The 26,284-nt window shown below is 42.4% G+C and overlaps 2 protein-coding genes across 5 annotated transcripts in view; one reads left to right on the forward strand and one right to left on the reverse strand.

Annotated features, from left to right (window-relative positions):
• Nucleotides 1-2,309, forward strand: part of psda (pleckstrin and Sec7 domain containing a) — a 47,409-nt gene extending 45,100 nt beyond the window's left edge. The window contains exon 20 of the transcript XR_011687377.1: nt 796-2,309. The gene's annotated coding sequence lies outside the window, so the exon portion shown is untranslated. The remainder of the gene's footprint in view (nt 1-795) is intronic.
• On the reverse strand, nt 2,310-25,182 carry nfkb2 (nuclear factor of kappa light polypeptide gene enhancer in B-cells 2 (p49/p100)). Of its 4 annotated transcripts, XM_071473454.1 has the most exons (24): nt 25,095-25,182; nt 23,224-23,348; nt 19,505-19,544; nt 17,996-18,071; nt 16,601-16,641; nt 14,884-14,982; nt 14,017-14,168; nt 13,685-13,797; nt 13,343-13,501; nt 13,101-13,205; nt 12,524-12,612; nt 11,943-12,081; nt 11,561-11,692; nt 11,153-11,347; nt 10,889-11,030; nt 10,621-10,735; nt 10,033-10,240; nt 9,413-9,582; nt 8,790-8,892; nt 8,518-8,702; nt 8,003-8,084; nt 7,671-7,840; nt 5,337-5,448; nt 2,310-5,231 (listed from the first exon to the last, which is right to left on the reverse strand). In XM_071473454.1, exons 2-24 carry the CDS (start codon nt 23,238-23,240, stop codon nt 5,161-5,163), a joined length of 2,715 nt encoding a protein of 904 aa, XP_071329555.1. In that variant the 5' UTR covers nt 23,241-23,348; nt 25,095-25,182; the 3' UTR covers nt 2,310-5,160. The 4 variants fall into 4 exon arrangements, with proteins under 4 accessions (XP_071329555.1, XP_071329554.1, XP_071329557.1 ...); XM_071473453.1 differs by lacking the exon at nt 19,505-19,544 and having other exon boundaries at nt 25,095-25,176; XM_071473456.1 differs by lacking the exons at nt 23,224-23,348; nt 25,095-25,182 and adding an exon at nt 20,977-22,490.
• Between the last annotated feature and the right edge of the window lie 1,102 nt (nt 25,183-26,284).

The raw sequence follows: 26,284 nt of genomic DNA on the forward strand, positions 1-26,284 counted from the left end.
CTCGTTTACGCCGCCATCCGTCTACTCAGTGTGCGGGGGGTGGGGGTGGGGCCATGTAGGTAGTGAAGAGGTGAGGGGTCGTGGCATGTGTTGTGAGGGGTGGGGCGTCATGGCATGCGCGTAGAGAGAGGCTGGGAGAAGCTGAGTTTGACAGTGATGAACTCACGTCTTGCTTTATGGCATAATAAGCGCTGTATCGATATAAACGATATGACATCATTCTCTATCGCGCATGAAAAAATATCGATATAAATTAAAAACTCGACATATCGCCCAGCCCTAACTCTGTCCCGTAAAAAGCTCTGAGTTCTTCCCTGAAGCTCAGGTCAGCACAGTCTGAGCAGAATCTCTCCACCAGAGTAAAAACTGCTTCTTATTTGACATTTTATCTTGAAAAATGACTGAAATAATGAGTCAAAAAGTTTATGAATGAACTGCAGCTGCTGACAGGATCACACTGATGAGTCCAGGTGATTTCTGTCACACTGTCCTGGACCATTAGTTTCAGTCATCATTGACCTGTACCAGGTGAATGATCTTCATCATAGATGATGATGATGTTGAGGAGCAGTTTTAGTGACAGGAAACAGACACCAGGTGGCAGCAGATCAGCTGTTAGTTGTTGGTTCCTCAGGACTCTGGAGGCTCTGGTTCAGTTTGTTGAACAAAGGCTTCTCCTCATTTTTATTAGAAATTCAGTTGAAAACGTTAATGTGTGATTTGACAAATGCTCCATCAACACAAACACAATGAAACAGCTCAGATTTGTGTTATTTTTACATGTTTGTGACCCAGAACACAAAGAGCTGGAACCCTTTTAACCCTGAATGATCCTCTGAAGACACTGAAGGAAAACTTGAAGTCTGAGTTCAGACCAGATCCCTGAGGGGAGCGGAGTGGAAATGGTTTTCCAGTGAGTGCTGGGAGCGTCCAAACACAAGTCTGTGTCATTTGTGAAATTCCTGAGGGATTACAGAGACCAGCGCTGGTGTTGCTGCTGGGAAAAACTCTGGACTCTGTGGAACCAAGTCTTTACAGTCGACGGCTGAGCTCTGGTCTGTGTTTGGACCCATGAGGGATCCTCTCTGTTCTCCAGAGTCTGAAGAGGCTGCAGAGACTCACAGGTCCAGTCTCAGAGGATCACATGACCTGGTTCTTGAGATCAAAATAAGAAAACTGTTTCTCCACAGGCGGCTACACACTGTGATGAAGGCCATCGTCAATCTTCATCACCAGTCAAGTATAAAATCACAAATATAAGCAACGTCATTCAAGGAAATTCTGGACTGAGTCAGGTGGTCCACACCCAGAACACAGGGATGGACTGCATGTCCCATCAGGCCTGGCAGTGCTACAAGGCCCCCCTGAAGAGCTGGGGGGGGGGGGCGGCCTTTCTCACCCTTTGTTCACGTTTTGTTTTAGTGGAGAAAAAAACAGCTCTGTACCTTTGGGAATCAGTCATCAGCTGTCAGCCAGCTGATTGTCGCTGATTGGTCAGTGATTGGTTGTTGCTCCTGCATGGCTTCAGGGTCATGGTGGATCTGTGTGTATTAGTTCTGAGGTCAGCGTGCAGATGACCCATTGTCTGATCCTAACGACCTCAGTGACGGTTGCTGTGCTTTGAAATGTTCTTCAGTGTTTCTCTGAGTCCACGGTTCTGTGAGAACCTTTGACACGATACCAGACGGTTACAGATGAAGTTCTGACTGAGGACGTCAGCACACGGACGTCCGTCCACCAGCCTCCTCTACCTGAACCGTCAACATGAACATGCCGACAGATGCAGACACACACACACACACACACACTGTGGTGTTTGACCCCCGCTGGGTCGTATTTACTCCCTCAGATATCCAGTAACACTTGTGTATTTCTGGTGTATTTTTCGCACTGTGCAATGTAAAGCAGCATTGGATGAGTTTGTGTAAAAGTCACGGCCGCTTCAGCTCTTCGTCTGTGTCCACCCTGTAAATAAAGGTTCACTTTGAGAAGCCATATTGTAGCTGGGCTGGAGGCCTGGCTAGCGCTCGCTGCGATGTAGGGCACTTTGGTTTAGATATTTTAGAGTGAAAGCAGATGTTGAATCGATGGGTTTATTTATTCTGTTCATCGTCGTTTCCTGATGGACGAGTTTCTGTGAACTTTTTTTTCCAGCTTTGCTGCGGCCTGAGTGTTTGCCGCCAGCTGGCCAGTCAATAGCTGTACATACTGTCCACATCCTGTGAGGTTCTGCTCGTAGTGAAACAAACAACATGTTTGTATTGTTCTGAAGGCTTAGAGGCAAAAATAAAACCAGTTTGAAAACAGAACAGAGTCTGAAAATCTGTTTTATTCAAAGTTTCACAAAGTTCAACAGTGCAGCATTTGTGTTTTTGTTAAATGCTGATGAAATGTTTCATTTCCAGGCTGTTTGACGAGAAACCACATGAATACACAGTATTAATAAAAACACACACAGCCTCTGCCGGAGGTTTCACTCAAAGTCAAATCTACTCAACATGAAACACAACATGTCATCAGTGACTAAAACATCAACACTCAACAGTGAACACATTCATGTTGCACAGCTCCTTCAATTGTTTCTAAGATACAGAAAACAACGTTTGGTTTTCAGGAGAGAGAACATTTAAGAAAATCTAAAACTTGTATATTCAAAATCTCAGATTAAAAAAATATGGAAACCCATTTACACCAATAAGTTAAATAAAGGATGGAAAGTTAGCAATGAAAACATAAAAAAGATCAAAATAATTAGATGTCAAATCTCACTTCAAATCTGAATAAATATTAGACTCAACAGGCCTGTCTCATCCATCTTAAATCAATAAACTCAATTTATGAACAGATCTTAATATCCTGATCATTTTTACTAAGTTTGAATTTTAATGTGTCAGTTTTTACTTCAGTCACAGTTTTAACTGAATGTCTCATAATTAAGATGAAAAAATTCAAAATTGTCATAATTGTAACTGTCTCAGTTTTTAACTTAAAAATGTTTCAGAATTTCATATTTTCTAAATTTTATACTTATTTTTATTTCATGTCTCTAATACGTTTGACTTACACAAAGGTTTGACATGTAAACAATTAAATACTAAGTTATGACTTATTGTCTAATTTTGACTTGGACTTGTCAAAAAAGTCAATAAATATTTAATACCTTTGGCTTATGAATGTCAATATTTTTTAGGATTGTGATCATTTCATTTTTATTTAACTGACTTAGTATTGTGTAAATCTGACTTAGTAAGTCAAAGTTCTGATGTGTTATTTTTGACTTAAGTCATATCAAACATATATTTCATAGGTTTGACATAAAAAGCTCAAATTTAGACATTTAAAATAAAGAAATATAATTTTGGATACAAATCTTATTTCCACCATTTCCTTTTGACAATATACTTGTAAACCACAATTTTCTTATTCAGTAGATCAAAACTTTTCTATTTTGATTTATTATCATAATGTTGATGTTAAAAAGTAAATGTTAACAGTAATTCATACCTTAAGTAAAGCCTTTCATAGTTTTGTCCATGTATCTCATAACTTTGACAAAAAAAACCTCTTAATAATTTTGACTCATAAAAAAAGTTTTATTTATTTATTATATTTAATGTAGTTTTGTAGTTTAACTTACTCACTGTCCCAATTTTTATTTTGTAAGATGAAATTGTGATGAAGTTTGAATTAAGTCATAGTTTTGACATAAAATCTCAGATTTAACCTTTTAAAGTAAAGTTTTTAGGATTTTGACTACAAATCTCATAAATTACTTACATTTATTTTTTTACTAATAATTGAACTCATAAATCTGACTGAATACGTCTTATTCTTACTAGGTTTTACCCAGTTTCTCAAAATTTAGATGTTCAGGAAAAACTGACTTCTTTTTAGTTAAAATGTTAATTATCAGACACTAAGTTAACAAACACGGAACACAGAAACTCTTAAATATCCTTTTATAGTTTGGATTATAATTTCTATTTAATTGACTTAGAATCACATTATTTGAATTGGTAGGTCATAATTTAATGTCAGTTTTGATGAGAAGCATCAGATTCAGACTTTTGAAATAAACATTTTGATATTTTTTACTTCATTCAATTTTTTAATGTATTTTGTAGTTTGTAACTGTTGACAGTTGTAACTGTCAAATGTATAATTTGTCACAATATAAATTAACACAATTTAAATTTTATTTACAATGAGTATTTTTATTTTTGTCATTCACAACATTTAACATTTAAGTTTCTTGTAATTGGCATGAATGGGCTTCCATAAAATGTATCATGAAAAACTGGGAGAGGCTTCAAACACTGACAAACAAACAACAGGTGACAACAGGTGAGTAACATGAACATGTGATGATTTCACTGCTAAGGCTGTAACAGGTGAGACATGCTGCATTCCAGAGAGGACAGAAAATAGGAAATTCCAGTTTTCATAGAGGTGAAAAAGCAGATCAGCTCTTCAAGTTGCAACTTCTCGGTGGTCAAGTTAACAAGGTAACACACAACACGCACACACACTGTAAACACAACATAACATCTAATAACTGATAACTGTCAGAAAAAAAACACCTGCTGCTTGTTTATGCTGAAGTTCGTCCTGGAAGGCAAATTCAAGGACTTTCAGGGTGTTTGGTGAAACTTAAGGACTCCAGACTGTCCATCCAATGCACAACCCACAGAAACAAACCAAAGAATTACAAGAAAAACAAAATATAAATTAATGATAAAAAAGCTGAAAACGGACAAATTTATGAAATTAGAAAGAAAACACTTTTATATCTATGATACAATCTTATTGTGAAATAATTCATTTTAATCTCCTGTTTGTATTTTTATTTAATACTATTAAAATTCATTTTTGAAAACTTTTGTAAAATTTATTTTGTTAAATAATTTTTGTCCTCAAACCCTTTAAAGTAATTTTTGAAAACCTGTGTTTGGAAGAACCAAACCACCAACATCCCGTTTCCCTCTCTCCGTCTGAGACGCAGCATCGTCTCCTCCACAGGACACGAACATCAGAGTCCGACTCTGCCATCGATGAACCAGTCTCAGTCTGCATCAAAGTCCAGTCCTGCAGAGTCCTGGTTCCTGGAGGACCAGATGATGTTCATGAAGCCGCTCCATGTCCGACTGCCTTTCTTGCTCGTCACTGATTGACCACAGGCGGCTCCTCCTCTTCCATTGGCTGGCTGCCAAAGCCGCTGTCAACCGTGGCGTCTGATTGGACAGAAAATATAAACAAAGTGAGTGTGGCTGCAGTTTGAATCAGAGCTTTTCACTCTTTAATAAAATGTTTCATGAAGGCTTGTGTTTCGGTGTCACCTGTGGTGTGTTTGTCGTCTCGTAGCTCGGTGTTTCTCAGCAGCCGGACGCCTTCTGACAGACCGAGCGACTGAAGAGCTTCGACCAGGCCTTCGACCGGACCCCCCCCCAGCTGGACATAAACAGACACAGGTCATCAGGACGCTGCCATTACACAGACACGACGTGATGAAGTGAACGTGATGAGGACATGAGCGCGTGCAGGTGAAACATTGTTCTGTGGCAGTGAACGCAACACCAGACCAGCTGATTGGTCCCAGACAGGAACCAATCACTTTCTGAGTTCATCCGACAAATGGGTCCAAGCCACGCAAACATTTTGTGACAGTGTGGTGTGTTGTTGTGTTGTATTGTGGTGCTGTTGTGTTGTTGTGTTGTGATGTTGTCGTGCTGTCATATTGTTGTGTTGTTGTGTTGTGGTGCTATTATTATGTCATGTAGTGTTGTCATGTTGCGGTGCTGTCATTATGTCATGTTGTTGTGTTGTCGTGTTGTGTTGTGGTATTGTGATGTTGTCATGTCATCGTGCTCTCATGTTGTGTTGCTGTCACCTTGTAGTGTTGCAGCAGGTGGTGGCATAGCGTTGGACTGTCATGTTGTTGTAGTGTTGTGGTGCTGTGGTGTTGTCATGTCGTCATGTTGTGGTGCTGTGTTGTCATGCAGTGGTGTTGTCATGTTGTGGTGTTGTCACCTTGTAGTGCTGCAGCAGGTGGTGGCAGGTCGTCGGATTGTCATGTTGTGGTGTTGTGGTGTTGTCATCTTGTCATGTTGTCATGTTGTGGTGTTGTGTTGCTGTCACCTTGTAGTCCTGCAGCAGGTGGTGGCAGGGCGTCGGACTGTCATGTTGTGGTGTTGTCATGTTGTCATGTTGTGGTGTTGTCATGTTGTGGTGTTGTGTTGTCATGTTGTGGTGTTGTGTTGTTGTCATGTTGTGGTGTTGTGTTGTTGTCATGTTGTGGTGTTGTGTTGTTATGTTGTGGTGTTGTGTTGTTGTCATGTTGTGGTGTTGTGTTGTTGTCATGTTGTGGTGTGGTGTTGTTGTCATGTTGTGGTGTGGTGTTGTTGTCATGTTGTGGTGTGGTGTTGTCATGTTGTGGTGTGGTGTTGTCATGTTGTGGTGTTGTGTTGTTGTCATGTTGTGGTGTTGTGTTGTTGTCATGTTGTGGTGTTGTCATGTTGTCATGTTGTGGTGTTGTCATGTTGTCATGTTGTCATGTTGTGGTGTTGTCGTGTTGTCATGTTGTCATGTTGTGGTGTTGTGTTGTTGTCATGTTGTGGTGTGGTGTTGTCATGTTGTCATGTTGTGGTGTTGTGTTGCTGTCACCTTGTAGTCCTGCAGCAGGTGGTGGCAGGGCGTCGGACTGTCATGTTGTGGTGTTGTCATGTTGTGGTGTTGTGTTGTCATGTTGTGGTGTTGTGTTGTCATGTTGTGGTGTTGTGTTGTTGTCATGTTGTGGTGTTGTCATGTTGTGGTGTTGTGTTGTTGTCATGTTGTGGTGTGGTGTTGTGGTGTGGTGTTGTTGTGTTGTTGTCATGTTGTGGTGTTGTCATGTTGTCATGTTGTGGTGTTGTGTTGTCATGTTGTGGTGTTGTGTTGTTGTCATGTTGTGGTGTGGTGTTGTCATGTTGTGGTGTTGTGTTGTCATGTTGTGGTGTTGCGTTGCTGTCACCTTGTAGTGCTGCAGCAGGTGGTGGCAGGGCGTCGGACTGTCATGTTGTGGTGTTGTCATGTTGTCATGTTGTGGTGTTGTCATGTTGTGGTGTTGTGTTGTCATGTTGTGTTGTTGTCATGTTGTGGTGTTGTGTTGTTGTCATGTTGTGGTGTTGTGTTGTTATGTTGTGGTGTTGTGTTGTTATGTTGTGGTGTTGTGTTGTTGTCATGTTGTGGTGTGGTGTTGTCATGTTGTGGTGTGGTGTTGTCATGTTGTGGTGTTGTCATGTTGTGGTGTTGTGTTGTTGTCATGTTGTGGTGTTGTCATGTTGTGGTGTTGTGTTGTTGTCATGTTGTGGTGTTGTCATGTTGTCATGTTGTCATGTTGTGGTGTTGTGGTGTTGTGTTGTCATGTTGTGGTGTTGTCATGTTGTCATGTTGTGGTGTTGTGTTGTCATGTTGTGGTGTTGCGTTGTTGTCATGTTGTGGTGTTGTGTTGTCATGTTGTGGTGTTGTGTTGTCATGTTGTGGTGTTGCGTTGTTGTCATGTTGTGGTGTTGTGTTGTCATGTTGTGGTGTTGTCATGTTGTCATGTTGTGGTGTTGCGTTGTTGTCATGTTGTGGTGTTGTGTTGTCATGTTGTGGTGTTGTGTTGTCATGTTGTGGTGTTGCGTTGCTGTCACCTTGTAGTGCTGCAGCAGGTGGTGGCAGGGCGTCGGACTGTCCTGGTACAGGTGAGTCAGCGTCATCATCCCCAGCTTCTCGGCCAGTTTCCTCCAGGGAACGTCTCCGACACTCAGCACCTCCACCAGCCGGGACAGCGTGTCCTCGTCCAGACCTGACCCCGCCCCCTCTGTGATATCAGCAAAAATAAACTCTCAACATACTGCAGGATTTGTTTGCTGTAACCCTGCTCCTACAGCAGCTCTGACCTCTGACCTCTGACCTTCAGACTAACTCATTACATCATGAGTGTATACAGTGATAATTCAGTGGAGGATGAGGAGGGACGCACCTTCAGCACTGCTCGGTTTGATCCTCTTACTGCAGTGACGACTCGATTTCGGACTCTGTCTGGAGTTTAACAGGTTCCTCACCTGAGGAAAGGAGACGAGGAGAGGAGGTGAGGAAGTGAGTTTTAGGAAACAGAAGATTTGAACCAAATCTTCATCAGATCCACTCGTTCATCAGAAAACATCAAACACAAATGTTTGGTTTTTTTTATCCTGTGAACATCAAATCACCTGAACCTGAAAAACATTTGAACAGTTGTAAAACATCAACAGGAGAATTTCATCTGAGCTTCAGGGTGTTTCGGGTGTTTCGAGTGTTTTGGGTGTTTCAAGTGTTTCGAGTGTTTTGGGTGTTTCAAGTGTTTCGGGTGTCTCAAGTGTTTGTTTCGGGTGTTTCGGGTGTTTCAGGCGTTTCACCTGCTTCATGTCGTCTGCATCAGTTACATCACCTGATCATTTCTGCACTTTGATGCTGTGATGTCATTATGTCCTTTAGGTACAGCTTGTTGCTCGTTACCTTTTGGCATTTAGCGAGGTCCAGGGGGGTGTGGCCTGCAGGTCTCTTACGAGGGTTGATTGGCTGTGAGGCAGCAGCCTCTGGCTCTTTGACCTCGTCTCTGATTGGTTCATCTTCATCTTTCTCTTCTTCTGATGAGTCGCTGAAGACGAGCGGCTCGTCGTTCTCCACGTTCTTATCTGCACCTGAAGAAGAAGCTTCAGGTGATCACCTGTTCACACCTGTGTGTCAGTGTGTGTGTCAGTGTGTGTGTCAGTGTGTGTGTGTCATACCTGCAGCGATCAGCATGGAGCAGAGGGTGGGGGAGCCCAGACTTGCCGCCAGGTGAAGCGGTGTGTTTCCTCCAAACGTGGCGGCGTTAACGTCGGCTTTCAACTGGAAACAACACAACCACAGAGACGTCCACACTGTGATGTCACTGATGTGTGTCTTTGTGTGTCTTTGTGTGTCTTTGTGTGTCTTTGTTTACAGCACTGTGTGAATGGCAGTGGGTAGTAACACAGTCATGTTCATGTCCCACAATCCTCCTGTTCTCTGACCCTGGGCTGCAGCTCTCTCTCTCTCTCTCTCTCTCTCTCTCTCTCTCTCTCTCTCTCTCTCTCTCTCTCTCTCTCTCTCTCTCTCTCTCTCTCTCTCTCTCTCTCTCTCTCTCTCTCTCTCTCTCTCTCTCTCTCTCTCTCGGGGCCACTGCTGTGCATGTGACAGATTTTAAAAGCCGTAACGTAAAGAGAGAGAGAGAATCAACACTAGCTCGTCCCTGTGCGTCCCTGTGTACAAAACCCCCTGATCGATACAGGTTATTGATTGCTATCAATTCAATCATCTGTTAAAACTAACAGTTCTGAGCCAGGTGAAGGGGGAGGGGAGGGGAGGGGAGGGGAGGGGAGGGTCATACCTCTGTGATCAGCGTGCACGCCACCTTGAACAGGTTTTCTCTGACAGCCAGGTGGAGGGCGGTGTGTCCACTCTTCTGCTCAGGTGCATTGATCTTGGCTCCGCCCTCCACCAGCAGGCGGAGGCAGCGCTCGCCGTCCCTCCTCACCGCCAGGTGGAGCGGCTGAAGACCTGACAGACGGAGGCACAGGTGACACTTTACTGGGCTGAAAAGTTACCTGATGATGGCGGCAACAAACCAATCACAACGACAACTAACTAATTAATTTCATTATTGATTCATCTGATGATTATTTTCTTAAATGAACGGATTCTCAATAATCTATAATAAAATTAAATATGTTCAGTTTATACAACAGAAAAGCATCAAACTCTGACATCAGAAGCTGCAACAATCAAACACTTGACGTATTTATTTTCTGTTGATCGACTAATTAGTTAATTGATAATTTGTTGCATCATCACTCACCAATCAGCACTGATCATTAACATGTTTTTATGAACAAACTGAAAACGTCTCTGAGACACTTTAACGTCAGTCTTCCTGTCACCACAGCATCATCATCATCATCATCATCATCATCATCATCATCATCGATCTGTAGCGTTCAGTCCTCTCACCGTGGTAGTCGGGGGTGTTGACCAGGTGGGCGTGGCGTTCTCCCAGGTGCGCCAGCAGGGGGCGGAGTATGGCATTGTCTCCGGCCAGCGCTGCCAGGTGGAGGGGGCTGCGGCCATCTCTGTCCACCAGGCTGGGGTCAGCCCCCGCCCTCAGCAGCACCTCCACCACCTTTACCTGCCGGGTGATCACCGCCAGGTGGAGAGGAGTCTGCAGGAGGAGGAGGAGGAGTCAGCGGTCAGGTGACACGGTTGGATCAGCTGTGTGAGGAACTACAGGTAGTTAGCTACCTGTTAGCTTGGTTAGCTTTAGCGTGGAGTGATGAGTTAACCAGTCAGGACTAGTTAATTAGCTACTAGTTAGTTGAGTAATGAATTAATGATTGTGGATTATTATGTTGAGCAGGGAGGAGCTTCCTGCTGGAGGTGATCAGGTGATCTGGACAGTTCAGGTCGATACTGTCGGGTCAGACAGGAGTTAGTTACCTGTCGGAGGCGCTCAGAGTTATGTGGATTAGTTTTGGGGGGGTGGGGGGGTCGGGGGGGTGTGTGGTTAACTTGGCTGAGGAAGTTCAGGTGAGAGTTAGTTACCTGTCGGAGGTGGTTGGCTGTGTTGAGCATGTTTTGCTGCTGGCTGCTGAGCAGAGTGTGGATCAGTTGTTGGATCACACTCGTCTGCTGATGGATGATGGCCAGATGCAAAGGACTGTGGGAAAAAAACACCATCAGACCTCATCAAACTGATCCAGGTGTCTTCTTCATTTACTCCACTCATCCCTTTGCTTGTGGTGTCATCTTAACTGGCTTGTATGGAGGGAGGGTAGGGGATGGGGGGGCGGTAAATGAAATCAAAACTCACGTGTCTCCGTTACTGTCCTGGACACCACAGAGGTGTCTCTGGATCGCCAGAAGGACCCGGGCGTCCCCGGTGCTGCAGTACTGCAGCAGGGCGGCGGCGGTCTGTCTGGCGCTCTGAGAAGCTCTGCTGTGGAGGGCTGCAGCTGCACACACACAGAGAGGAGAAGAAGAAGAGAGGAGTTCAAATATTAACGAGTGAGCAAGAAGGGTGACATCATCAGGTGACATCATCAGATGAGACAATATAATTTCTCCAGTGTCTCACCGATCTGAAACAGCTGCTGTTGTAGTGGTGACCCTGTCTGTCCTCCTGTCTGTTGCTGGGTAACACCTGTCTGAGGGGCAGAGCCTGCCATCTGAGCTCCTCCCCCTCCACCAAAGCCTGTGAAACCTCCAGTGAAGAAAACTCCTCCTGTTCCTCCTCCACCTGCTCCATTCATCTGCTGGTTGAACTGGAATCCTGCAGAAGGAAACACAGTTCTCCTTGTTCTCTCAAAACACAGATTTATTTTTAACCTATATCATGTTTTGGCAAATAATCAAAGTCTGATACGAGACAGTGGTCAGGTGAGGTGAGGTCAGGTAAAGTAAAGTCCTTGAGTCTACCCTGAACCACTGGTTTTCGATCACAGATTCTTCTTCTGCTCTCGTTGGCTCTGTCTGTGATTCTTACCTCCTCCTCCTCCTCCGGCTCCTCCTCCTCCGAAACCCCCGGCTCCTCCACCTCGTCCTCCTCCTCCTCCTCCTCTCCAGGATTCATAGTGAGGCAGCGGCTTCTGCTTTTTCCTCAGCACCTCCTCTTTGTCTGAAAGAGAGCAGAAGGAGCGGAGATGAGAGGAGGGGAAATTTAAAAGTGGGAGAACATGTTGTTGTCTTCGCCTGTTTCCTCCTCCCTTCTCCATCTGTGAACGTCTGAGTCAGTAGTGAGGACTGAAAGTTTTCCACTGAGGGAAACCCCAAATCGGTGACCTTCAACCCAGAAACAAATGTCTTCCTCTCAGGTCGACCTCAGTAAACTGTGTTTGTCCGCGTGCGGCCTCTGGGCGGAGCCTCACCTTGGACCTGGGGGATGTAGGTGAACTGTTTTGGGTCGCTGCTGTCGCCGGCCTTCTTCCTCCTCAGCTGCAGGAAGACGGTGACGGGCCGCTCGATCTCTGTGCTGTGATACGGTGGCGTTTTGAACACGATGGCGTACTGAGGAAAGAGACACACACTCAGTCTGTGTGAGAGTAACACAAGGACAAACAACACTACAGCTGTGTGTGTGTGTTCTGTCGCACAAAAACTCATTTAAAGAAAGAGCAAATGAATAAAACACAAACAATTTCTCACCAACATCAATTAAACCTTAATGTAGAAAAATGTGAAGAAAATGTCAGACTGATTTTTTTTTTAGTTTGTGACGAACAGAAACGGGGGGGGGCGGAGCTCTGAGGTGTGTGCGCGGGCGCGTGCGTGTGTGTGTGTGTGTGTGTGTGTGTGTGCGCGCAGACAGTCTGAAGAATTCCCCTGTTGCTCTCAGATTACAGACGAGCTGCTGTTTCTAAACACTTCTCATTTCCTTGATGTGACAGACAAGAGTGTGTGTGAGAGAATGAGTCACACACACACACACACACACACACACACACAGTACCTGTTTGTGAACGTCAGTAGGTGAGAAGTCACCAAACGCCTCCCAGCCTCCCTCGTCGTCCTCCTCATAAAAACGGATCTCGATGTCATCTGTAATGTGCAGAGCAAAGCATGATGGGATATTTCTCCATTTTCAGAGATGGGAGAATAAAAATCATACACATACGATAATAAACCAGGAAACAACAGGAAACTGCAGAAACCAAAGAGTCAATGTTCTCAGCAACATTTTAGATCTGGTCCATTCAGGTACAAATGTGACCTGATGATCATGTGACGTCTTTAATTAATCAACAGATAAAAGATTACTACAGTTTTCATTAAAACACCTCTGGTGAACTCTACAATTGATATGATTTCATCAGTAAAGCTAAAGATAATCGTTGAACTCTGCTCTTAAACAAAATCTGTGTTCAGTGATTTCAGCGACTGAATGTTCAGGACCTGTATCATGGTTCCACATCACACCTGTACCGACCAATCAGATCATTTAAATAGATTTTACTTTAAAAAGCTTTAAAACTATTGAAAAAAATAGACAAACTGGTCAGAAATAATGACAGGCTGTTTGTTCTCACCTTTCTGGACTTTGTCACAGAGCAGGAAGATCTCGTCTCCTCCGAGCACCGAGCCACACGTCTTATCCATCCGAGAGATTTTCAGGTTGGAGGCGTTTGGAGACTCTGCAGGTGAAACAGGACCGAGTCTGAGTGACGTGTTTAAAGCAGCTTCAATAAAACTGGTGTTTGGACATGAGCTGCAGCGCGTGCACGCACATGCACGCACGCACGCACGTGCACACACACACACACACACTCACTGCTGTCGTAGATGGGGTTGGACACAACGGGTTTCAGCGCTCTGGAGAAGGAGCCGTTGCTGTCCTGCAGGTAGGCGGTGAACTTTAACCTGACGATGTTCAGGTCCATCACCTTCCCCAGCTCCTTGGCCTCCTTCAGACAGGTGCTGTCCTCTGCTTCTGCAGGACAGGTAGCAAATCATCAGACACACCTGAGGCTCATACACCTCCACCTGTACATGACACGTCTACATCCTGATGTCACAGGTTAGTTACAATTTTACAGATGAAATAAAGAATTTAAATGAGGTGAGGTGTGTTTACCTGTCAGGTGACAGGGTTTGGGGGCTCAGGTGTGTTTACCTGTCAGGGTACTGTGTGGTCCTTTCTGTCTCTTCCTCTCATCTCTTAGCCTCTTGTATAAAATCTCAACGACACCTTTCTTAGTCACATGGAGGATCCCCAGGTTACTGAACCTGCAGGAAGTGACATCACCAGCCAACATGAGCAGGTCGTAATGTGTCTCATCATCATATCTGCTGTGTGACTCCTGAATGTATAAGAAAACTCTGACTTCCTCTTTGGAGTTTTTCTCACAGGAATAAAAACATGAAAACTTTCCACTGTTTGTGTTTTTGTGTCTGTTTCAGGTTTCAGTTTAGGTTGAAGGTGCAGTGATGTGATTGGATACTGACGAGGCGGTGAGGTCGCTGGGGCCGATGTCCATCGTGCAGGTGCCCTTCTCGGTGCAGTGACGTCCCACCAGACTGTGAGCGTGGACACGGGGAGGATCTGTGTGGGTCACCAGCTGGACCTCTACCCGCACGTGACCCATATAGTTGTTAATCTGAAACACAGAGAGAAAACATTCAAACCTGTTTCACCCAAATTACTGAAGAGTCACAGTGAAACTGAAAGAGACGATTTCTGTCCTGTAACATAAACAAGAACCAAAAAGAAACCGACTTCCTCAAAGCTGCAGTGAGTCAACAGAACAGATAAAACAACATCTGACATTATTATTGATTCTATTAAGTATTAGTTTACACACAGCTGCATAAATCCTCCTCCAGCAGAGAGGGACACATGATCATCAAATATCATTAATGTACAGACTAAAAACACATCTGATCAAACAGCTGTTTATCTCCTCATCCAGCTGTTACAGATCAACATGATGGTCCAGGTGTTGTGGTGTCTGTGTCACCTGATCAGTCTCAGTCCAGTGTTCCCGCTCTTTTAGCTCTGTGTTTGGTCTCCACCAGCTGCTTTGAGTCTGTCTGCTGCTCAGCAGGTAGAGGACAGAGGCTGTGACTGTCTACACCACGGATAGACACCCTGACAACACCCTGACAACACCCTGTCAGAGTGTTGTCAGGGTGTTGTCAGTTTTGTCAGGGTGTTGTTGGAATGTTGGAGTGTTGTCAGAGTGTTGTCAGAGTGTTGTCAGAGTGTTGTCAGGGTGTTGTCAGAGTGTTGTCAGGGTGTTGTCAGGGTGTTGTCGAAGCGTTGTCGGAGTGTTGTCAGGGTGTTGTGTTGTCAGTGTTTCTGATGTTTCCCACCTTCACGGTTGGGTAGGTTCTCCTGTTCTTCTCACTCGAGGCCCCTGGCAGCCCGCCGTGGGACGGACCCTCACACTCATAACGGAAACGAAAACCCCTCTGGTGACACACAACAGACAAAACATACACATTTATTCTGAACAGTTGGTAGTTAACGTCTGTGTGTCTCAGTGCTGAGAGACTCTGCTCGTCAAGACTTGCAATTTGGATTTTATTCTATTTTAGAAATGCAAATATTTATTCAGTTTAATATCCTGCTGAGTCTGTAATTCGCAAACTAATGAAACATCAGAAAATGAATCTGGAACAATTTTGTTAATTGATTAATTATTTAAATTCTCTGTTTGCAGCTTCTAATGTAAATTAAACATTGAAGATGTTGAAGTTTTTCTTTAGAAATGTGTCAGTCCGCTGTCTTACACGCTGTTACAACCAACTTTTCAGTAACAGTAAACCCATCTGATTGTTTCTAAATATGTTGTGATAATTTAATTAAATATATTTAATTTGACTAACTTGAATCTATCTGACAAAACCTTGACTGCTGTTCTGTTCATTAAATCTGCGTCATGTTGAGACACGTCTGAGTGAGATGGACTCAGTCTGATGAATTATTTCAGCTGGTTGCGTAAACCTGGTTCTTCTTTTCCTTTCATACCAGAACTGAGTGATTTGCATACAGTCAGTCAGAGGACTCTGTAGTCACCTGACCTTTAGCAGCAGAAACTCCCTGACTTCCTACAGCTCAGTCCCATGTTGTTATATGACTGTTGGGAAAACCCTGGATTAAAGGAAGTGACTGTGTGGGTAACATGTGGATCAGCCTGACGACGGGGAACCACCTCCGCTCTGATCCTATGTTTAGGTAAACAAGCCTTTTGTTCTACATTTTTTGTTCTTTCTTACTAAATCCTTTCACTTTATCTCACATGTTGTAACAATCACTTCACAGCAAAACACACGCACCTTGTCCCAGTTGATATATTGTGTGTATATATACACATGAATTTATATCATCGTCAGGTTCACTGATAATTAAATTAATCATAAGTTACAGCTCTGATATACATGTTATTGCTGCTGGAGTCGTATTACTGAACTGCTTTTGCACAAATATTTGCACTTTTCATTTATATAATCTAAGGTTTTGTAATGTTTATATTGTATAAAGCTTTTCTAATGTCACCTCCTTATTTTCTTTCATCTCAACAGTTAATCTCTGTGCTGCTGAATTTCCCCTCAGGGATCAATGAGTTTTATCTCATTTAAAGCCCTGAAGAGTTTTTTCTGTTGTAAATTGATCAAAATGATCCTGAATTAAAGGAAGATCATTTTCTGAAGAAAGTTTTAATAACTTTGTCTTTTAAGATTAAGCACAGCTTCACTCTGCTGACAACAGTTTTGCTATGTCTCTTCGTTCAAGAATCCAAACTGAACTTTTAGTTTTTGCTGTTTTGCAGGGACGGACATAATAATAATTATTATTATAATTATTATTAAATATTCTGTATAGATTAAAGCTGTGGACTTAATATTGATCCTTGTGGGACACCTTCATCAACATTACAGATGTTTTATAGGTTCTTTCACCTCTAAGATTGGTTGGTTTGGTTGGTGTGAGAACTGATGAGGACTGTTCAGTTTCAAGCAGAGTTTGATGCAGTTTGTTTGTGGCGTGAGAGCAAATTACAGAGAGACAGTAAAACTTGAGTCTCACCTGTTTTGGCTCTTCGATGATCTGAATGTAAGGACCATGAGCTGAAACACAAACACAGATAAAGTTAATAATCTGCACTAGAATTTTTTTCTTCGGCGGTCACAGTTTCTGAATTTCACCAGCTACAGGTCTTTTTTACGTGTAGTGAAAAGGTAGAAGGAGGTGGTTTCCCTGTGAGTAAGTTCTAGAAAGTGTAGTTCTAGCTTCCCAGGTACTCCTCGTCTACAGTTTGTGGACAGACGGGGTCTCTGTTGCTTGTAACAGGAGAAAAGTAGAAGTTCAGGAGCTGTTCCTGAGAGGTGCTGTTGTTTTTGAGAAAGTTCCAGAAAAGTCTCTGTCTTCTGACTAAAGGGTCTGAGGCATTTCAGTCCTTTTTTCCTGGTATGAATAAGAGATGGTAGAAAAGTTGCATCAAGCTTCCAGGTGTCATGGTCCCGTGGTTCAGGGGAAGATGCTGACCATGGTTCAGGTCAGGCCATGAACATCTGTTGCATCTGTAATATCTCTTTCACTACACTTTTAATATCACTTTCTCTCTGTAAGAGAAAGGCAAACAACGTTCCAGCTATCAAGATAAGGTTCTAGAAAGACAAAGAGAAGTTTAAAAGAGGTTCCAGAACGTGTAAGACCAGGTTCAGAAGTTCTTGCAGACTCTAGAAGTTGAGGAAGTCTGAGGTACTTGCACAAGGTTTTAAAATGTCATTGTGCTCGTTTCCAGGTACAAACACGATGTTCTACAAAAACAACTTTGAGGTTCCACACACTAACAGGAAGTTCTCAAGATTTATCAGGGAGTAGCATGATGTTCTAGTCCAAAACAAAGGCTGGACTCCAACCTGTTTCAAGGTTCTACTTTTCATCAAACTATCAGAGTAATTTGTAAAAACTGTTCTCCTACATTCTAGCTGAAAAGACTGAGCTAATGTTCTGATGTTCTATAAATCAAAGGAAAAGGTTCCTAAGAACTTGTATTAATCTCCTGAGAACGTTGGGTTTGGTTTAATTACATGCAAGAAGGTTCTAGAAAGACAGTCCATGAACGTGCCCTCATATGAACTCAGGGGGCTAGTTTTGAAAAGACCAGACATCTGTTTCCAGGTACAAACAAAAGGTTCTAAAATGTTTACAGAAAGTTCCTAAGTTCTCAGGACTGAGCTGGAGCTTCAGAAAGAGCAGGTTCTTGTGTGGTCGGGACATTTTTGAATCAACCTTCACCTGTTTCTGACGACCTCAAACTTAGTGGAACAAAAATGTAAAAATAAATAAACAGAGTTGTGTATGAAATTGTGCTGATGAATGAATTTCATGGGGAAAAAATATTTGGGAAAAAGATTTGAAGCCAATCTGTGTTACAGTTCACTACTCAACACCTGAGTACTGATGATGTCACCGTACCTGTCTCAGGTATGTAGGGTTCAGTCTTTATGTCAACTGGAGGAATGTAGTCGTAGGACATCAAATTCAGGTGCAGCTGAAGAAGAAGAAAAGATATTTTCAACATTTAGAGCTGGAACAGAACATCTGTTAGTTTGTGAACGCACCCTGTGGTCTTTAAGTCAATCAATCAATCAATCAATCATGTCCATCTTTGTGGTTTTCTGTGTAAAATAAATAAAATTTTTGTGATTCTGGGGGCTCTACAGTTTTCTTATGATAACAGAGTTATTAATCACCAGGTCTCACTACACAGTGACACATCTGTGGTGTCAGGTATCACAATGATGAGGTGATTGATCGGTTCCTTCAGTAAAAAAAACCCAGATATGATCCGACTCCAGAGTCCCAGCTGCTTTTCTTCTGACTGAAACTGAATCTCTTTGGGTTTTTGACAGATTTAAAATTAAATGAACCTGAAGACGCGTCTCTGGACTCTAAGAACATTTATCACTGTTTTTAAAACCTGATTAATGAAACCGATTAATCAAACTGCAGAGAACCAATTTCAGCCTATTTCATAATATTGGTTTGTCCTTTAATTTGCAGTAGATTTTTGAATACTTGGCTCATGGAGTTAAAATACAATTGTTTGGACTGAAATTAACATTTAGCACATGTGAAATTATGAGAATTAATTAAAATGTGGTTTAAAGGAATTTAAACAAAGGGAATCAAGTCTCTGGATGAATTCAAGACAACTGTAACTGTTACAGTTACTGCTCCTGTTAGCTCCTATTAGCTTCTCCGTGCCATTGTCTTCTTTATCTTTAACTGTGCATCTGTTTGTCTTTTTTCAGGTTTCATCCTTTAATCAGGTTGAAACCTGAAAACATTTAGAACAAAAATTTCAAGGCAAATGAGAAACTGAGATTATGAAGATTCAAAACAGACTGATGGTTCAGGTAGTAAATGATGATCTGAGCTCAGAGTCAAAGCAGGAAACTGATGTTACTCATGCAAATCATTTCCACTCTGCACCATTAAAATTCGACTTCTACATTAACTGGAATTTTTGTCTCATTTCTATAATTATCATCCTGAAGAAATGACGACTGTAGTTTTCCTGAGTAAAGTTTTGCCTCTGCAGAGAAAATCAAGTCTCCAATTACCTTTATCCACAGGTTTACAGAGTGATGATCAACCACTGCTTTGACTTTTTTTAAAATTTGATTTATTTAACAAGGAAAGTCCCACTGAGGAGGGAACATCTACAACCAGAGACACAACAAAACACACACATTTCTCCTACAGCTACACAACTTTTCTACACATTCACAATAAGAGTTAGTCACAGATTTGAGATGATTTACATGTCAATGACTGTTACATCTTTCACACCAACATCAGAGACCATCAACATGTTCATCATCTCTTAGAAAATCTTACTCAAATGAAATTATTCTGCAGCTCAACGTTTTTCAGCTGAGGCACAAACTCACATCAACATGAATAAAAAAAAAGACTCACATCATTGTCGTAGACGTTGATGAACTGAGCTTCACTCATCCTGCAGAACAAACACCAACAAATGAACAAATGAACAAGAGGATTTAAAGCTGATTGTCAGAGACACACACACACACACACACACACACACAGGGGAAATGTGTGTGTGTGTGTTTGTAGGAAACATGGCAGACTTTCTGACCTGAGTCTCTGTCCCAACACGACGACCAACAACCGAACGAGGAAACAACAAGCAAACAAAAAGCTGCAGCAGTTTCACTTTCACATGACGAACAAACTAACGCTTCTTCTTCTTCTCTGCTCTTTTTCTTTAACCTTCCCCCTTCCTCCCTCCCTCCCCCTCTCTCTCTCTCTCTCTCTCTCTCACTGTTTGTCTGTGTCGTTTCACCCCCCTCCCTTCCCCTCCCCTTGATCTGTTCTCAGTCACTTCCTGGAAGTGGCCTAGCCGAGGAAAACCCCCAGAATTCCAGATCAGCACTGGGGGAGGGGCGGGGCTACACATGATGATGTCACTGCTGCTGCTGCCGCCGATAATAACACAGACTGAGAGAGAAAGAGAGAGAGAGACAGAGAAAGAGAGACCGAGAGAGAGAGACAGAGAGGGAGAGAGAGAGAGATCTTTGACCAGGAAAAAGAAACAGTCTTTAAATTTGAATCTTTCAGGTTTGATTTGAACAGTCTCCTCTATGTTACGTTACCTGACATTTTAATTTGAAAAGCTCGTCTACCCTGTAAAAAACTGAATTCTGTTGGAGTGTTTCATTTATTTATGTCAGTGGAGGAAAGTAACTGAGTAGATTTACTCAGTAACTGTCATCATCTGAATGAGTCCAGTTCTCCTGCAGAACTAATGACGTAAATTCAAACATGGTGAACATGACACCTGCTAAACATCGGCAGGTTAGCATTTATTGTTATTGTTAGCATGTTAGCACCCAGCTTCTGTCACAGCCTCACTGGGGACAGGCCTGGCTGTATTTTATTTTCTCCATATGAGTTTAAACTTCGATGAGCTGGACGTCCTGCTTCACTCTCAGTGACAGTCACCTGCTTTTGTTGGTAAAACTTACGCCCGTGTCCACGCCCGTGTTTCTGACTTTTTTAAATTAGCAACAGAAGCTCAGCTACAACTTCAAACTTCATCCAGTCACTGATCTGTTCACTGCACCTGCTCAGTGGTTTCATGGTGCTGTGGTCAGCTGCTGATACTGTTATAGAAAACAGTGTTGTCTATATACAGTCAGATATTTGTTGTTTTGAATCGTTTCTGACATTTTAGAGACTAAATAACTAATTATTTAACTGAAAAAAATACTAGAAAGGTTAATTAAAAAAGAATAAATATTGTTAAATAAAACTCAAGCTAAACCCACAATAAAAAAACACAGGAAATGACACAACAGACTGAGCAGCAGCAGAATTAAAGGACAAAGCTGTGAATTCTTGCCCTGCAGCAGACAAATCAAACTAACCTGAAGTTTCATACTCGGCCTCTCTGCAGCAGCTTCTCTTCTCTGCTCACTTCTCTTCTTTTTGGTGGTTTTACGTTCGTCAGTCTGACTTCCTGTCTCTCCTCAGTTCTACAGCGTCAGAAAAAACCCGCCTCACAGCAGAATCTGACTCAAATCTGATCTGAATCGTCTTGTTCTCCAGACTTCAACCATGTCCCCCGCAGTGGGACAGCCCCTTTGATGATGACAGCCAATCCTATGACATTCATCATTAACATGAACCCACGGCAGGTACAGTAAGAGCAGATGAGAGAAAACCCGAGGGGAAGTTTGTGTTTGGGGTATTTCTGAGTGACTCCTGACCTCTGCAGGAATCCACTGAGGTGATTTTACTTTGCTGTTTCTCTGAAACAGGTGACACACGTTTCTATTAACCTCCTCTGTTCCTGTCTGCCCCCCCACACTCACCAGAACACCTGGGGCAGGTTAAAGCACAAAACCACCTGTTTTAATTCCCTGTATTTACAGGGCTTCATGTTTCATCTTTGGATGAACTGCACTGAAGAAATGAACCAAAATATGCCATAAATAAAGATGAAAGAAAGTCATTTCAAACAGAAACTGGGGGCCCGGGGCCCGGGGCCTCTGCACTGCTGAGGGTAGCCAGTCCTCCAACCTGATCACCATCAACCCTCTGATATAAACCACGGCAGTGTCTCCTGAAATACTGCCCCTGCGGTGGCAGGCGTACTGGACCTTGGTTGTCATGGTTACAATAATAAACACACGACCTGTACTGAGAGCAGCGTACCTCCTTCGTTGCCATGGTTACTATAGTAACAGTCATGTCTTGGTTAGGTTCAGGAAAAGATGGTGATTTGGGTTAAAATAAGCACTTCCTCAACATTAGATGATCTTTGTTGTCATGGTTACAATAATAACAATGAACGGTCATGGATAATAGAAACAACATAAACTGCTCCTGTCACATGGGAATCGAACACCACTCTCCTGGGTCATATTCATCCATCCACCCCAACCTCCTCCTGACGTGGACTTTGTCGCTCTATAAACTACGTCACCGCACTTTTCCCTTCGCTCCTGTCATCATTACTACGACCGGTTCACCCTCCACCTGCAGAGACTCCACAGCATTAAACTGGTCTCTGGTTCTGCTCAGACTCTCACAGATCCTGGTCCAGGTTCAAGATCCTGGTCTTTAAACTAACAAGTGTTCCACAGTTATATAATCGATGATTCGATTATTATCACTGATGCATTGATGATCAAAGTGAATGTGTACAAATGTAACAGGTGTGACACAGGTGTGTGTTTTTACAGGTGATGATTCTTCTCCTCATCAAATAAAAACACTTTTTTACGGCTCTGTTCTCCAACTCAGTAGTTATTCTAGTGACTCCAGTACTTTCACAGTTTTTGGCTCCTCCAGGACCTTGGTCTGGAATTCAAGGCTGAATACAAAACTCTCCAGGATCCTGTGGAGTCTTGAGTCTTTCTCATGAACACCAACATGTTCCAGCTCTGATCGCTCACAGCCTGCATCAGCCTGTTAGTCAATATCCGCTGATTGTCAAGGCAACACAACACAGTCTGAGGCAAAGAGAGCTGTCAGCACCGAGCGAGGACAGTCACATGACCCATGATGAAAAGTACCTGTCAAAGTAAAATCACCTGAACCCTCAGAGTCAGAGCAGCTGGCAGTCGGACATGAAACACACCTGCTGCGTGAATCACCGCCTCACCTCAAGTGTAGGTCTGCACATGTGGCCCAGGAAGCACTGGGAGGGGTTTGATCAGGGACGATGCCTGACAACACACCTGGACATCACTGCAGCCAGGTGAGACTCAACCACAGAAACAACACTGACGTGTCAGAAACACCAGCTTGAAACAAACCATCAGGCCAGAAATATGTGGACACCCGCCGATGCTCTCCCCTCAGCCTCAGATCAGTCTAAACTACAGAGACAGAAACACACATTTTCACTGCTGCTGTGGCTTTAAAGCTGGATTTGTCTGAATCTGGTCCAGACTTGATCCCATAGACACTTCACTACAGAACCCTGGTTCAGACTTTACCCCAGACTCTGGAGCCTGGCTGCAGGGACGTCCCCTCATCGTTACGCTGACAAACACAAACTGTTGCCCTGCAGCTGGAAAGACGCCGCAGTCTGACCCGGCTCACCTGGAGCTCAAAGGTATCCTCTCAATCCCCCACTTCTCCTCCAACACATAAATCAAACGTACCTCAGAGCTCCGGCCATGACTCAGCAGGAACAGCGATGAAGAGGAAGGTAACACAGCTGAGGGTGATGAAGGCTCAGCTCCCTGTGGCAGGCGTCTGATCCGATCTCCCTCCTTCAGGGATTTTCCTGCAGACACCAAATCAAGAGTTAATCACCGCTCAGTGTGTGTTTGTGTGTGTGATGGAGTCATATCTGAATACATCAGTGGGAATTCCCACCCCTCCTCCTCCTCCTCCTGAAGATTTGGGGACAATCCTCAATTTCCCTCCAGACTGATCAAACAAACTGTTAAAGGATCAATCCAACATTTCTCTGTCTCAGCCAGTCAGTCCAGGACAGATTTTAGCACAAACACTGGAAGCAGGGAGAAACTGTTAGCCTCTAAAAATCCAACTTCCAGTGAAGCTGATAACAAACGCCGTTTCTAGCGCCACCTTCAGGACGAGCACCAGAACCTTCTCACTGACTGAAACTGATTCTGTTTGATTTGGTTGTTGATGATTTATCTGCAACTTCATCACATCAGGCTGGATCTGGATCTGGATCTGGATCTGGATCTGGATCTGGAGGTTGGATCTCGATCAGCCATTAAGACTAGTTTGTTTAGTTCTGATTTAGTCTAAATGTCATCGTACTGGGTCAGAGCTCCAAAAGGCCTTTTATTTGTTTCATGAAGAGCTGCAACAGTCCGTCTGTAACTATTTGATTCATCAATTTAATCCTTATTCAAAATTCATTTTCTGGTCAAAGTCTTTTTAATGTGTCTTTGTCATAACTGATTATGACTGAATATGTTGTGTTTGTTAATAAAATAACATATTTGATATTCGGGAAACGATCACAAGCGCCTTTACAACAGAGAACCTGACGTATAATTAACAAATTAATTATTAGTGAAAATAATCGTTAGTTGCACCTAGAGCTGCACAATTAATCAACATATTATCAAAATAACAAAACGGCCAAGTGAAACATCCAAATCACGGGAGCTGCAGTTTTTCAGGTCAAATGTGTCACAACAGAGAAGACAACATCATGTTCTCCAGACGTTCAGGAACAATATCCAGCAAATCACATCAGACATTTTCTTCAGACAGTGAAACAAAAAATGACTGAAATCCTGACTCATATCACAAAATCTGCCCAAATAAACACAATATGATTTTTTGTATTGTTCAGCCCCACATGTCAGGTTTTATTTCATAGTCAGATTAATGTGTTTTCTCAGATGTCAATTAACATCTCGCTGCAGGTAAAATGTACATATGTCAGTCGATTCTACAATCATATGATCAGACTAATCAATATGAGAGCTGATCAGATTAATCCAAGATCAACAAATCAAACAGGATCAGTTTAGCCTGATTTTAACTTCAAAATAAAACAGGAAACAATGAATAAACAAAAGGAGAAAATCAGAAACAGAACTTTACAAACGTGTAAAAATCAAAGTAAAACTGCTCAAATTTCATGAAAAGAAGAAACGAACGGTTGCTCGCAGGTTCTTGAACGCCTCACTCTTCACTGACGTTTTCCTGCTTCGGTAATTTTCCCCTCAGTTACACAATCTGATCAACAACAGCTACACACTGTTGTCTTCATGTCGTGACTCAGTTTGTTTGACTGTGCATCACTTCACTCTCTCAAACACACAACCGATCAATTTATTCTCACCTTCGTGTCAACAGTCAACTGTTGAGTGTGAGAACAGCAGCAACACTCAGTGTTTTAGCCTGAAAACACAGATTTCCACTCAGTTCAACGCGGATGAAAATTAAACTGAGGAGTTTGAGTTCAATGTGAAGATTGAATCAGTTTCTCTTCACTTCCTGTTCAAATGAGCAGAATGAAAGAGTTTAAAGGTGAGTTTACCTGCGTGTCTGTCGGTCCGTCCGCTTCCCCGAAAAACACACGAATCTAGACCCGAACCAGAAAACATCTGAACGCACCTCAGGCCTCTTCCTGCTTCTGGTTTTCAAAATAAAACACACGCTCTTACCTTATAACTTTTACTCATTATTCAGACCTTGTAGATTTTTGTTTTGCTCTTCTATCAGATAACAGGCGAAGTAAATCTGCTCTCAGTTCAGTTAGTTGTATTTCTTTCCTAAAATGTCTGATATATTTATCCTGTTGAAATGTTAAACACAAAAGTTTAAACACAAAAAATACAAAAACAGGAAAGAAACTGAAAGAAAAACTGAAAATATACAATAAAAACAACAAATATTAAAAACACAGGACAGAATTAAAACTACAGGGAATAAACTATGATTCAAATCATAAAACAATATTCCAGTGATGATTATTATCATCCAAATATATGATTACATAGAAAAAAAACTACATTACATTAAATTACTGTAAGTTTGTGAGTCTGTTCACTGACAGTTACATTTAAAAAGATTCACACAAAAAATAAATTAGAACCGGTATGGAAGCCAGTAGATGTCTGTCCAGTAAATAATAAAAAACTTAAAAATACAGAAGAAAACAGTAAATAAATAAACTTCAGGTCTCTATTTCAAAGTTTTTATTTGTTTTCTGCAGCCCTGCGTTCATAAAAGCTTTTATTTTTACGGTTACCCCGCCTAACCGGAAGTCATCTCTCGGTTGTCCTCCACGCGTCTGACGCGGCTCAACTCTGTTGTCATGGTGACCGCAGCGGAAAGCCCCGAAGCTGAGGGGAATTCCGGAGCCATGTGGCGAATACGGCCCGCTGATTGGTGGAGGGAGGAGGAAAACCCCGCCCGGCGGAGACACAAATAAAATATATAATAAAATAAATCAAATCAAATCAAATTAATTAATAAAAATGGACAAAATAGGAAAAAGTAAAACTACAGGGACTTAAAGTAAATTTGTAAATAAATCAATATGATCATTAAATGTTTCATGAATAATCAAGATATATAGAATTTAAAAAACACAAAATTTAAGTCTGTTCTTTGTCAATAACATTTGAAAACAGAAATAAATAAATCATCTAAAAAACAAAAAAATTTAATCAAAAGTTGGACTAGTGTGGAAGCTCAGTAAGGCCAGCTAATGAGAAACTCTTT

This window comes from Trachinotus anak, unplaced genomic scaffold (genome assembly GCF_046630095.1).
Source record: "Trachinotus anak isolate AG129_WGS33_773 ecotype Australia unplaced genomic scaffold, CSIRO_AGI_Tana_v1 ptg000052l, whole genome shotgun sequence".
In the NCBI taxonomy this organism is placed as follows: domain Eukaryota; kingdom Metazoa; phylum Chordata; class Actinopteri; order Carangiformes; family Carangidae; genus Trachinotus; species Trachinotus anak.

What these genes read in the sequence shown, in the direction of transcription:
- nfkb2 (XM_071473453.1), bottom strand. Translation starts at nt 25,161, where the DNA reads ATGTTTTCTGGTTCGGGTCTAGATTCGTGTGTTTTTCGGGGAAGCGGA. An exon ending in CAGGACAGTAACGGAGACAC is followed by an intron (nt 10,736 to 10,888) that starts GTGAGTTTTGAT and finishes TTTTTCCCACAG; the next exon opens with TCCTTTGCATCTGGCCATCA. An exon ending in CAAACCGAGCAGTGCTGAAG is followed by an intron (nt 7,841 to 8,002) that starts GTGCGTCCCTCC and finishes CTGATATCACAG; the next exon opens with AGGGGGCGGGGTCAGGTCTG.